The sequence below is a fragment of the Oncorhynchus masou genome, chromosome 21 (assembly GCF_036934945.1).
Source record: "Oncorhynchus masou masou isolate Uvic2021 chromosome 21, UVic_Omas_1.1, whole genome shotgun sequence".
Taxonomy (NCBI): Eukaryota; Metazoa; Chordata; class Actinopteri; order Salmoniformes; family Salmonidae; genus Oncorhynchus; species Oncorhynchus masou.
Genome location: NC_088232.1, coordinates 36,888,194 through 36,901,811, shown reverse-complemented (window position 1 = coordinate 36,901,811; position 13,618 = coordinate 36,888,194). Strand labels below are relative to the sequence as shown.

General features: G+C 46.6%; 1 protein-coding gene across 1 annotated transcript; it reads right to left on the bottom strand.

The window, feature by feature from the left end:
* Positions 1 to 244: 244 nt before the first annotated feature.
* LOC135507396 (serine/threonine-protein kinase PAK 6) lies at positions 245 to 12,118 on the bottom strand. Its single transcript, XM_064926944.1, has 8 exons — positions 11,915 to 12,118; positions 10,132 to 10,743; positions 7,892 to 8,425; positions 5,417 to 5,550; positions 1,201 to 1,327; positions 992 to 1,117; positions 685 to 819; positions 245 to 412 (listed from the first exon to the last, which is right to left on the bottom strand). The coding sequence occupies exons 1-8, from the start codon at positions 12,116 to 12,118 to the stop codon at positions 245 to 247; spliced, it is 2,040 nt and encodes a 679-aa protein (XP_064783016.1).
* Positions 12,119 to 13,618: the final 1,500 nt, after the last annotated feature.

Below are 13,618 nucleotides of genomic sequence, written 5' to 3'. Positions count from 1 at the left end.
ACTGTTTGTTTGCATGCTGCCGTAACACTATGCCAACTCACTGCTAAAGTGCTTCTTAGATTTGCAGGCTGTGTCACTGTCTACCAAGCCTGCCGGCCTGCTGCCATGAGCTCTGTAGCAGAACCAGGCTCTCTGGTGCTGCTCCCTCACTGGGATGGGTGCTGACTGGGTTGGGCCTAGGCAGGTCACACTCAGGGTACAGTAGTAATCAGAGACCAGGGTCCATCAAGGTGGGGGGGGGGAATCAGCAGCGGGACATGCGCTTGCGGTACTGTTCCACCAGGGGCACCAGGCACTGCGGGGAGCCGCTCTGTAGGAGGAAGGGGTGTTCTAGCAGGTCTGTGGCGCTGGCACGCTCCACTGGGTCTCGGATCAACATACGGTCCAGGAAGTTCTTCAACACCGGGGAGACCTACACAAAGTGTGAAGTCCAAGTTAATTCAGCAGACATGTTGAAATAGAGAAAAGGTGTTATATCTCTATGTATGTATTCTTTTATTTTTTTACACCCGAGTGCCCGGCCCGCCACAAGGAGTTGCTAGAGCGCGATGAGCCAAATGAAGCCCCCCCGGCCAAACCTCCCCTAACCCGGACGCGCCCTATGGGACTCCCGGTCACGGCCGGTAATGATACAGCCCCAGACTCGGGAGGCCCTCTATGTATGTATTCTGTTTCACCTCTGACCTGTGTTGCGTTCCGTACAGTGGGAGCTGGCTCATCCCTCAGTCTTCTCATGGCTGCAACAGGGGTCTCACTGAAGTAAGGGGGCTCTCCATCCACCATCTCAACTACCATGATACCCAGAGACCACACATCTACCTGGCAGACACAACAAACCAGTATATATTCACCTTCAGTCAGTGTTGACATGCACATGAATACTGGACATCATGAGTATTTGTTTGGATACAGCTAGTATGTCATTAGTATGCAGTAATATACATGTACAGTTTCTTAGGATACAATTTTTTTTGAATATCTTCTTTCTCACCTCAGTGCTGTATGGTGATTTAGAGATGACCTCCGGAGCCATCCAGTAGGGTGTCCCCACTAAAGACTTCCTTTTGGGGATGTCTTTACTGATCTGAGCACAGAACCCAAAGTCGGACAGCTTGATCTATACAGGGACATTAAAATTAAATTATAAACAGATGTGTTTTTCTCAACTGAATGAAAAATACTTATGAGAGAGAGACTTACCCTCCCATCCAGTGTTAGCAGTATGGAGTCACTCTTGATGTCCCTGTGGATAACCCCCTGGGAGTGAAGGTAGGCCAGGGCTTGCAGCACAGCCTCACAGACTGTGGCTATCTGCTCCTCACTCAGCCTGCATAGGAGAGTGACACTGATATATCAAATCAAACTTTATTTGTCACATGCGCCAAATACAACAAGTGCATACCTTACCGTGAAATGCTTACTTACAAGCCATTAACCAACAGTGCAGTTCAAGAAGAGTTGAGAAAATATTTACCAAATAGACAAAAGTAAAAAATAATCATAAAAAGTAACACAATAAGAATAACGAGGCTATATACAGGGGGTACCGGTACCAAGTCAGTGTGCGGGTGTACAGGTTAGCTGAGGTAATTTGTACATGTAGGTAGGGGTGAAGTGACTATGCATAGGTAATAAACAGCAAGTAGCAGCAGTGTACAAAAGGGGGGGGGGGGTCAATGTAAATAGTCCAGTGACGATTTTATGAATTGTTCAGCAGTCTTATGGCTTGGGGGTAGAAGCTGTTGAGGAGCCTTTGGTCCTAGACTTGGCGCTCCACTACTGCCTGCTGTGCGGTAGCAGTCACACTTGGGTGACTGGAGTCTCTGACAATTTAATGGGCTTTCCTCTGACACCGCCTATTATATACTGTAGGTCCCGGATGGCAGGAAGCTTGGCCCCAGTGATGTACTGGGCGGTACGCACTACCCTCTGTAGCGTCTTACGGTCAGATGCCGAGCAGTTGCCATGCCAGGTTGTGATGCAACCAGTCAGGATGCTCTCGATGGTGCAGCTGTAGAACCTTTTGAGGATCTGGAGACCCATGCCAAATCTTTTCAGTCTCCTGAGGGGGAAAAGGTTTTGTCTTACCCTCTTCCCGACTGTCTTGGTATGTTTGGACCATGATAGCGTGAAACGTGAAACTCTTGACCCGCTCCACTACAGCCCCATCGATGTTAATGGGGGCCTGTTCGGCCCACCTTTTCCTGTAGACCATGATCAGCTCCTTTGTCTTGCTCACATTGAGGGAGAGGTTGTTGTCCTGGCACCACACTGCCAGGTCTCTTACCTCCCTATAGGCAGTCTCGTCATTGTCGGTGATCAGGCCTACCACTGTTGTGTCGTCAGCAAACTTAATGATGGTGTTGGAGTCGTGTTTGGCCACGCAGTCGTGGGTGAACAGGGAGTACAGGAGGGGACTATGTACACACCCCTGAGGGGCCCCAGTATTAAGGATCAGCGTGGCAGACGTGTTGTTGCCTACTCTTACCACCTGGGGGAGGCCCGTCAGGAAGTCCAGGATCCAGTTGCAGAGGGAGGTGTTTAGTCCCAGAGTCCTTAGCTTAGTGATGAGCTTCGTGGGCACTATGGTGTTGAACACTGAGCTGTAGTCAATGAACAGCATTCTCACATAGATGTTCCTTTTGTCCAGGTGGGAAAGGGCAGTGTGGAGTGCGATTGAGATTGCGTCATCTGTGGATCAATATCGGTATGCGAATTGGAGTGGGTTTAGGGTGTCCGGGAGAATGCTGTTGATGTGAGCCATGACCAGCCTTTCAAAGCACTTCATAGCCACCGACGTGAGTGTTTCGGGGCGGTAATCATTTAGGCAGGTTACCTTCGCTTCCTTGGGCACAGGGACTATGGTGGTCTGCTTGAAACATGTAGATATTGCAGACTCGGTCAGGGGGAGTTTTAAAATATCAGTGAAGACACTTGACAGTTGGTCCACGCATACTTTGAGTACACGTCCTGGTAATCCGTCTGGCCCAGCGGCTTTGTGAATGTTGACCTGTTTAAACCTTTTGTTCACATCAGCTACCGAGAGCGATATCACACAGTCATAAAAAAAAAAGTTGGTGCTCCCGTGCATGCTTCAGTGTTGCTTGCCTCGAAGCGAGCATAAAAGGCATTTAGCTCGTCTGGTAGGCTCACGTCACTGGGCAGCTCACAACTGGGTTTCCCTTTGTAGTACGTAATAGTTTTCAAACCATGCCACATCCGATGTGTGTCAGAGGAGCTGTAGTAGGTTCCTATCTTAATCCTGTATCCTGCTTTGCTTGTTCGATGGTTTGTCTGAGGACATAGCACGATTTCTTATAAGCGTTCAGATTTGTCTCCCGCTCCTTGAAAGTGGCATCTCTAGCCTTTAGCTCGACGCGGATGTGGCCTGTAATCCATGGCTTCTTGTTGGGATATGTACGTACGGTCACTATGGGGGGGACATTGTCAATGCACTTATTGATGAAGCCGATGACTAAGGTGGTGTACTCCTCAATACCATTGGATGAATCCCGGAACATATTCCAGTCTGTGCTAGCAAAGCAGTCCTGTAATGTAATATCCGCGTCATCTGACCACTTCCGTATTGAGCGAGTCACTGGTACTTCCTGCTTTAGATTTAGCTTGTAAGCAGGAATCAGGAAGATAGAATTATGGTCAGATTTGCCAAATGGAGGGCGGGGGATAGCTTTGTATGCATCTCTGTGTGGTGTAGGATTTTTTTTCCCTCTGGTTGCACATGTGACATGCTGGTAAACATTTATTTAAGTTTATCTGCATTAAAGTCCCAGGCCACTAGGATTGCCGTTTCTGGGTGAGCATTTTCTTCTTTGCTCATGGCCTTATAGAGTTGGTTGAGAGCAGTCTTAGTGCCAGCTTTGTTCTGTGGTGGTAAATAGACGGCTACCAATAATATAGATGAGTACTCTCTTGGTAGATAGTGTGGTCTACAGCTTATCAGAAGGTACTCTACCTCAGGCGAGCAATACCTCAAGGCTTCTTTAACATTAGACATCGCACACCAGCTGATATTGGCAAATAGACACACACCCCCCCCCCCACGTTTTACCAGACATAGCTTTTCTGTTCTGCCGGTGCATGGAAAATCCCGCCTGCTCTATATTATTCGTATCGTTGTTCAGCCACATCTCGGTGACACATAAGATATTACAGTTTTTAATGTCTCGTTGGTAGGATAATCTTAATCGTAGGTCATCAATTTTATTTTCCAATGACTGCACGTTAGCAAGAAGAATGGATAGTAGTGGGAGTTTACTCGCTCGCCTATGGATTCTCAGAAGGATGCCCGATCTGCGGCCCCCTTTCCTGCATCTTTTCTTCAGGCAATGAAAGGGATCTGGGCCTGTTCCAGTGAAAGCAGTATATACTTGTGGATACGGTTCTACATGGAGCCCAAAACGGTTCTACGTGGAACCATCAAGGTTTCTTTAAAATGTTATCCTATGGGGACAGTCGAAGAACCCTGTTAGGTTCTAGATGTAACCTTTTTTTCGAAGAGTGTAGTGGTGGGTGGTATAGGTGTGGTTCAGTCAACTACATGCATTCACTGTATCTCGTGTTTGCATCATGCAAATATAGCCTAGCTGATTTTGAACACTGAAGAACTGTGCTACAGAAACACCCCAGAAAATAGTTATTTTTTTTTTCGTTCTGGCTAATAGCTTTATTGATTGTTTAAAAAACTTATTTGGGGTTGGATTGGAGTATGAAGGAGGTATAATTTAGCAAATTTCGGGTTCTGCTGACAAAAACTGAAAATGACAGCCAATGTGATCTGGCCCATTTTTACATGTCAGTTAGAAATGCACTCAGTCCCCATGTCTCTAGGCTCTGAGGTATACTACTGTCTCTGTATTGTGAATGAGCCAACTTTCAGTTTGGAATTTAAAATACATTGACAGGTAGAGTTAAAATTCACTGTCAATTCCTCGTGTCGAATATCGAGTGGGCCATTTTCTTACTTTTGTTTATGCATTTCTAGAGTATCTGATATACAGTACTGAACAGGATGAGAACATAGATAAAATTGTGTTTTGGGACTAAATTAATTTCACCACATTTCATTTGAACACACACAAATCGAATTATGTTATCAGATTATATTTTCCCATAGGAGGACAGTGTTTTGCTAAAGTGGCAGTGAGAATGAGAGTGACTGTGCGTAGTTGCCTGTCCTCTCAACTAATTAGTACCACACTACCCCTTAATGGTGAAAATAGGTACTGAAGACATAACAAGAATTTTGCTTCATCCTTCTGTCACACATGTCCTTGAAGTCTTGTCTCTTAAAAATGCCTATATTTGACATTATATTGACCCCTCAATACAATTTCCCCCCTGTATGACAGCAGTTATTTCTGGCTGTGTAGGTCAAGTCTGTGCAATGTCTCCATACCTGGTCTCAGACACGATGTTGGTTAGTGCTCCACCCTGAAGGTACTCCATAATGACCCAGAGCTCCTCCTCCACCAGGGCACTTTTAAACATCTCCACCACATTCCTGTGCTGGTAGTCCCTCATGATCACCACCTGGACAAACACATACAGTTGATAACAGAGGTGTCATGTAACATACCTGATGATTTCAAGAGGGTACTCATGGGCAAAAAAGGGTTATTTGGGTATTATTGTCTGGGAAACAGTTTTTATTTTCTTATTTTTTTTAATTTCACCTTTATTTAACCAGGTAGGCCAGTTGAGAACAAGTTCTCATTTACAACTGCAACCTGGCCAAGATAAAGCAAAGCAGTGCAACACAAACAACAACACAGAGTTACACATGGAATAAACAAATGTACAGTCAATAACACAATAGAAAAAAGACTATATACAGTGTGTGCAAATGGAGTGAGAAAGTAGGCAACAAATAGGCCATAGTAGCGAAGTGATTACCATTTAGCAAATTAACACTGGAGTGATAGATGTGCAGATGATGATGGGCTAGTAGAAATACTGGTGTGCAAAAGAGCAAAAACGTAAATGAAAACAATATGGGGATGAGGTAGGTAGATTGGATGGGCTATTTACAGATGGGCTGTGTACAGCTGCAGCGATCGGTTAGCTGCTCAGATAGCTGATGTTTAAAGTTAGTGAGGGAGATATAAGTCAACTTCAGCGATTTTTGCAATACGTTCCAGTCATTGGCAGCAGAGAACTGTTAGGAAAGGAGGCAAAAGGGGGTGTTGGCTTTGGGGATCACCGGTGAGATATATCTGCTGGAGCGTGTGCTATGAGTGGGTGTTGTTATCGTGACCAGTGAGCTGATATAAGGCGGAGATTTACTTAGCAAAGACTGATAGATGACCTGGAGCCAGTGGGTCTGGCGACGAATATGAAGCAAAGGCCAGCTGACGAGAGCATACTGGTTGCAGTGGTGGGTGGTATATGGGGCTTTGGTGACAAAACGGATGGCACTGTAATAGACTGCATCCAGTTTGCTGAGTAGAGTGTTGGAGGCTATTTTGTAAATGACATCGCCAAAGTCAAGGATCGGTAGGATAGTCAGTTTTACGAGGATATGTTTGGCAGCGTGAGTGAAGGAGGCTTTGTTGCGAAATAAGAAGCCAATTCTGGATTTAATTTTGGATTGGAGATGTCTGGAAGGGTCTGGAAGGAGAGTTTACAGTCTAACCAGACACTTAGGTATTTGTAGTTGTCCAGGGTGGTGATGTTAGTCGGGCGGGCGGGTGCGGGCAGTGATCAGTTGAAAAGCATACATTTAGTTTTACTAGCGTTTAAGAGCAGTTGGAGGCCACGGAAGGAGTGTTGTATGGCATTGAATCTCGTTTGGAGGTTTGTTAACACAGTGTCCAAAGAAGTGCCAGATGTATACAGAATGGTGTCGTCTGCGTAGAGGTGGATCAAGGAATCACCAGCAGCAAGAGCGACATCATTGATGTATACAGAGAAAAGAGTCAGCGCGAGAATTGAACCCTGTGGTACCCCCATAGAGACAGCCAGAGGTCCGGACAACAGGCCCTCCGATTTGACACACTGAAATCTATCTGAGAAGTAGTTGGTGAACCAGGCAAGCCAGTCATTTGAGAAACCAAGGCTGTTGAGTCTGCCGATAAGAATGCGGTGATTGACAGAGTCGAAAGCCTTGGCCAGGTCGATGAAGACGGCTGCACAGTGCCGTCTTTTATCGATGGCGGTTGTGATATTGTTTAATACCTTGTGCGTGTCTGAGGTACCCCCTGTGACCGGCTCGGAAAACGGATTGCACAGATGAGAAGGTATGGTGGGATTCTAAATGGTCAGTGATCTGTTTATTAACTTGGCTTTAGAAGACTTTAGAAATGCAGGGTAGGATGGATATAGGTCTGTAACAGTTTGGGTCTAGTGTCACCCCCTTTGAAGAGGGGGATGACCGCGGCAGCTTTCCAATCTTTAGGGATCTCGGACGATACGAAAGAGAGGTTGAGCAGACTGGTAATAGGGGTTGCAACAATGGCGGCGGATCACAGAGGGTCCAGATTGTCTAGCCCAGCTGATTTGTACGGGTCCAGGTAGAGAAATGCTTATTGAAATTCTCAGTTATCATGGATTTATCGGTGGTGACAGTGTTTCCTAGCGTCAGTGCAGTGGGCAGCTGGGAGGAGGTGCTCTTATTCTCCATGGACTTTACAGTGTACCAAAACAGTGACTTCGTGTTATCTATCTCTACGCTGAAACTAGATGGATCTAAGGGGGCATTTGACCCAGCAGTTTCAATGTATTTTGTTTGAAAATTTAAAATGCATAAACCCGGCAACAAATAAATAACATCTGGGCTCTGTTATGCGATGTATCCCAGCATGATTTATTGGTGATTCGGGGTGGTGTTTTGAGGGAGGTCATTGAGGATAGTGTTGACTGGAGGTCGTCATACCTCGTTGAAAAGCAGCTCTCTACGTTGTTGACTCCGTAGGTCCATCATCTTCACGGCCACCTGCCTGCCGCTGTGTTTCTCCCGAGCAATACACACCACCCCTGTGGACCCTTCTCCAATCTTCACAAAGTTCTCCAGGTACGACCGAGGGTCTCCCTTGTCCACCACCATGTTCAGGGCAGCCTTAAACTGTTTATGGGTTACCTTGGGGGGGTCTGGTGGCGGCCTCTGTGGGTGCTGAGGGGGTCTGAAGGCAGGGGAACATGTGCCTAGGGGGCTGGTGGCCAGGGAGCCGGTGGGGGAGGGCCGGAGCTGGGAGGGGCTGTCCTGCCTGGGGAAGGGAGCATTAGGGCAGCCTGAGTGTCTCAGAAAGGGGTCAGGGCCGTTGGGTCTCAGGCCCATGTTGGGAGACAGTCCCAGGGTGTAGCTGGCTGAAGAGTGTACCGTCCTGTGGGGTCTGATGCCACTCATGAAGGGACTACTGGTGGTGCTTGGTAGGAAGCCTGACTGGTGGTGCCTCAGAGCCGACTCTGCCTGGACGATAACAAAAAAGAGAGAGAGAGAGAGAGAGAGAGAGTGAGAGAGAGAGAGAGAGAGAGAGAGAGAGAGAGAGAGAGAGAGGTAGAGTTGGCTGTCTTCCCAGGGTCCCTGGCTTGCTTTATTACTGGATGTAAATCACAGTGCTTCACTCTCACACTATACATAGACTTCACCTGGTGCGCTCCCTGCTACAACGTTGCCATAGGTACCTCAATGTACCCTTGAGATTATGCCAAACATAGCATCTCTCAAAGTTTACAAGCACATCGAAGCAATCAAGTCACAAATTATATTTTAGCATCCCAAAAAAACCAACAGCATTAATTGAGCAATCAACTGTAGAATGCAGGAATGCAGGCTGCTATAAGATGTTTTACCTAAAAAAAACAGTTTAAGAAGTAACTCACTGGCCATATTATGCAAAAGGATTTTTTTTTTAAGAGTAAAGCTGTAAGTTACAGTTTATACCACAGTTAGCTACTGGCCAATGTGATATTGGTTGACTACACCATATATACAAAAGTATGTGAATATCCCTTCAAATTAGTGGATTCGGCAATTTCAGCCACACCTGTTGCTGACAGGGGTATAAAATTGAGCACACAGCCATGCCATCTTCATAGATGAACATTGGCAGTAGAATGGCCTTAATGAAGAGCTCGGTAACTTTCAACGTGACACCGTCATATGATGCCACCTTTCCAACCAATCAGTTCATTCAAATTTCTGCTCTGCTTGAGTTGCCCCGGTCATCTGTAGGTGCTGTTATTGTGAAGTGGAAACGTCAAGGAGCAGCAATGGCTCAGCCGCAAAGTGGTAGGCCACACAAGCTCACAGAATGGGACCGCCGAGTGATGAAGCACTTAAAAATTGTCAGTCCTCACTCACTACCAAGTTCCAAAATGTCTCTGGAAGCAACTTCAGCACAATAACTGTTCGTCGGGAGCTTCATGAAATCGTTTTTTCGGCCGAGCAGCTGCACACAAGCCTAAGATCACCATGCGCAATGCCAAGAGTCGGCTGGACTGGTGTATAGCTCTTCGCCATCGGACTCTGGAGCAGTGAAAACGCGTTCTCTGGAGTGTTGAATCACGCTTCACCATCTGGCAGTCAAATGGATGAATCTGGGTTTTACAGATGCCAGGAGAACGCTACCTGCCCCAATGCATAGTGCATAGTGTAAAGTATGGTGAAGGAAGAATAATGGTCTGGGACTGTTTTTCATGGTTCGGGCTAAGCCCCTTAGTTTCAGTGAAGGGAAATCTTAATGCTACAGCATACAATGACATACTAAACGATTCTGTGCTTCCAACTTTGTGGCAACAGTTTGGGGAAGTCCCTTTCCTGTTTCAGCATGACAATGCCCCATGCACAAAGCGAGGTCCATACAGAAATGGTTTGTCAAGATTGGGGTGGAAGAACTTGACTGGCCTGCGCAGAATCCTGACCTCAACCCCATCAAACACCTTTGGGATGAATTGGAACGGCGACTGCGAGCCAGGCCTAATTGCCCAACATCAGTGCCCGACCTTACCAATGCTCTTGTGGCTGAATGGAAGCAAGTACCCGAAGCAAATTTTCAACATCTAGTGGAAAGCCTTCCCAGAAGAGTGGAGGCTGTTATAGCAGCAAACGGGCTGGCCTATGACAATGTCCATCTTAAATATAGATGAGAGATTATGATTAAGTGATCTGCTCACCTTCAGGTCGTAGGAGGAGTATGGTCTACCAGGGCTGTTGTGGGAGTGGATGTAGAGGTTGGTGCTGTACTCCGGAGGGGGGCGACCCCCATGTTCGGTATGCTGGACAGCCATGGCTGGGCTGTAGAAGAACGAGATAGGCCTCTGTTTTCGTGGCATAACCCTGGGTACCTGGAAGTCTCTCTTAACCATCAGTGTCTCTGTGGGGCTACCCACCTCACAGCTGATATAAGCCCCCTTAATAGGCACTTGCATTGGCTGGGATGGAGCCAGGAGTCCCTCCAGACAGCTGATGCTCACTTCATTGGTGGACTTGGCCCTGGGGAGAACGCCGTTTGGCTGTAGGGTAATACTCGTCCCACTCTCACTGTGGATGTTATGAGCCCTGTCTCTCCACTGCTGCTGCTCCAGCTCATCTTCTCCCAGGTCTTCATACTGGTAGGTGTCCCCCTCCTTCACCTCCCCCAGCCTGCCCAGGGACTGGGCCCTTTTCCTGGCCGAAGGGCTGCTCTTCCTCAGGGAGTTGGAGCTGGTCACCGACAACCTGCTCATGTCGGAGATCATGGTTGAGATGTAGTCTCCATGACCGATCATACTCCCACGCACGATGGTCTGAAAGGAAAGCAGTAATGTTCAGCCAACCTGGAATGATTGTAACATACTGCACACAGGCACTTCTATTTTCAATGTGGCTTGTATTAAAACTGTAATGACGGATAGATTCTTTCTGAAGAGTGAAATCTCAAGCAGCAAACATCGCAGTGGCGTAGAAAAAGAGCATTACCTTGTCCTGACAAAACAAGATGACACAGACTTAAAAAAATGTGTTGGGCCTTCCAGTTGAACCTATTAGAGAACGGCCAATTGGCGGATTACTCAATCTCTGCTTAAAGTAAAGTTCTGTTCATCATCACGAGAGTCTCCTATGTTTCTCTGTCTTTGGAATGGTGCTCTGGTCAGCTCTCACAGCTGCACAGGTAATTTAGCCAAACTAATTAACATCCCACTTCAAATTCTTTACAAATTACAAAATTGCGAATTATTGTACAAATGTCTCAAATGTAATAATTATTTTTGTAACCTCTCAAACCTTTGCCTCTGCCGTAAACGCTACATTATTTACATACAGAACACAAGTCTCCCCTGTACTACCAATTCAATCCTGATGATCCTGTTAAAACCATGACCTTGTTTCAGAAGCTGACACTGGGATTTGGAAATGCAAAACTGAAATTTATCCATTGGTGGTAATGAAAATGTGTTGTGTTTTTGTAAGGGGCATATCGGCATGAGTATTCAGCCTAGTGCAGAAATCCTTAGATTTGCAGGCTTTTTTGCTCACTGGCATTTCCACTGCTGTACGTGCACTTTCTATCCCTCAGCCATGGATCGTTATTATTTTCCTGCATTGAGTAATAAATCTTGGAGACTTCAAGGATTCGCGTAGTACAGTCAATGTACACAGCAGGGTCATTAGCTGAGCCCCGTGATAGATAAGAAAGCAATATGACAGGGAGAACAGCAAGTGCTGTCAACCACACTGCCATCACTGGACTAGGGAAACTTTAGACGACAAAAGCAGGGTAACTCTGCTGAAGATCTAAAGGGCGTTATAGCCTCTGATAAAAACACTTTTGATGGAGGGTTTTGAGGCTTACTAAAACTGGAAAAATCTCTGAAATAAAATCCTATACATTCTCAGCACTTTTTGTCTGTTAGATAATACGTTCAGAGAAAAAAACCTGTGCAAACAGGAAAGTGAGCTGAGAATAAGGTCCAGTACCTTCCTTGGCTTGAGCTCCACGGAGGTGATCCGGGAGGGGTCCACCATAGGCTTGGGCCTACGGAGGTTCTCTATCAGACTGTGCCATTGGGTCGGCAGGCCCACAAAGCAGCACCGCTTGGCGTCAAACGAGGTGTGCACCCGGTGCTCAAAGTTCTTTGGTGTTGAGATCTCTGGCCTCTTCTTTTTCTTCTTACGAAACATCGTCAGGTCCAGAAGACTGACAGCTTCCCAAAGTCAAGATGGCCCTGCATAGACAAGAAATAGACACATTCAATACATTATTTTTCTAAATTAGCAGCTACTGTTGTTGCCATTGATAAAGTCACTTACAGCTTCTTTAATCTATGAACAGTCAATTATCCATCAATGTGTACGTTGAAGTTACTATAACAACATCAGACACTTCCATTAGAAAACGAAATACAAGTGAATAAACTCCAATCTGTCAGTCTAAAAACTATTCTCCCCGTGATATGTCCATCTTCCGGACTGGATTTCTGTCTGTCATTTGCTTTTGTGCCTTATAACCTGTCTTGGGGGGACAGGTTTGTAAGCCTGTGTGTAATGAAGGATATCTATTAAGGCTTATTCATTCTCTGTGCCCTTTTACTGATGAGCACACAGTCGGCCTGGCAAGAGCCCACAGGCTTTCAGTGCATTAGAGGGAGGAAAACACAAATAGTCCACCCACCATAACCCCTAACGTTCCCATGTTGGAGTCTACCACCATAACCCATAACTTCCCTATGCTGGAGTCTACCACCATAACCCCTAATGTCCCGATGCTGGAGTCTACCACCATAACCCCTAATGTCCCTATGCTGGAGTCTACCACCATAACCCCTATTGTCCCTATGCTTGAGTCTACCACCATAACCCCTAACGTCCCTATGCTGGAGTCTACCACCATAACCCCTAATGTCCCTATGCTGGAGTCTACCACCATAACCCCTAATGTCCCTATGCTGGAGTCTACCACCATAACCCCTAACGTCCCTATGCTGGAGTCTACCACCATAACCCCTAATGTCCCTATGCTGGAGTCTACCACCATAACCCCTAACGTCCCTATGCTGGAGTCTACCACCATAACCCCTAATGTCCCTATGCTGGAGTCTACCACCATAACCCCTAATGTCCCTATGCTGGAGTCTACCACCATAACCCCTAATGTCCCTATGCTGGAGTCTACCACCATAACCCCTAACGTTCCTATGCTGGAGTCTACCACCATAACCCCTAATGTCCCTATGCTGGAGTCTACCACCATAACCCCTAACGTTCCTATGCTGGAGTCTACCCACCATAACCCCTAATGTCCCTATTCTGGAGTCTACCACCATAACCCCTAATGTCCCTATGCTGGAGTCTACCACCATAACCCCTAACTTCCCTATGCTGGAGTCTACCACCATAACCCCTAACGTTCCCATGCTGGAGTCTACCCACCATAACCCCTAACGTTCCCATGCTGGAGTCTACCACCATAACCCCTAACGTTCCCATGCTGGAGTCTACCACCATAACCCCTAATGTCCCTTTGCTGGAGTCTACTCATCATAACCCCTAATGCCCCTACGCTGGAGTCTACCACCATAACCCCTAATGTCCCTATGCTGGAGTCTACCACCATAACCCCTAATGTCCCTATGCTGGAGTCTACCACCATAACCCCTAATGTCCCTATGCTGGAGTCTACCA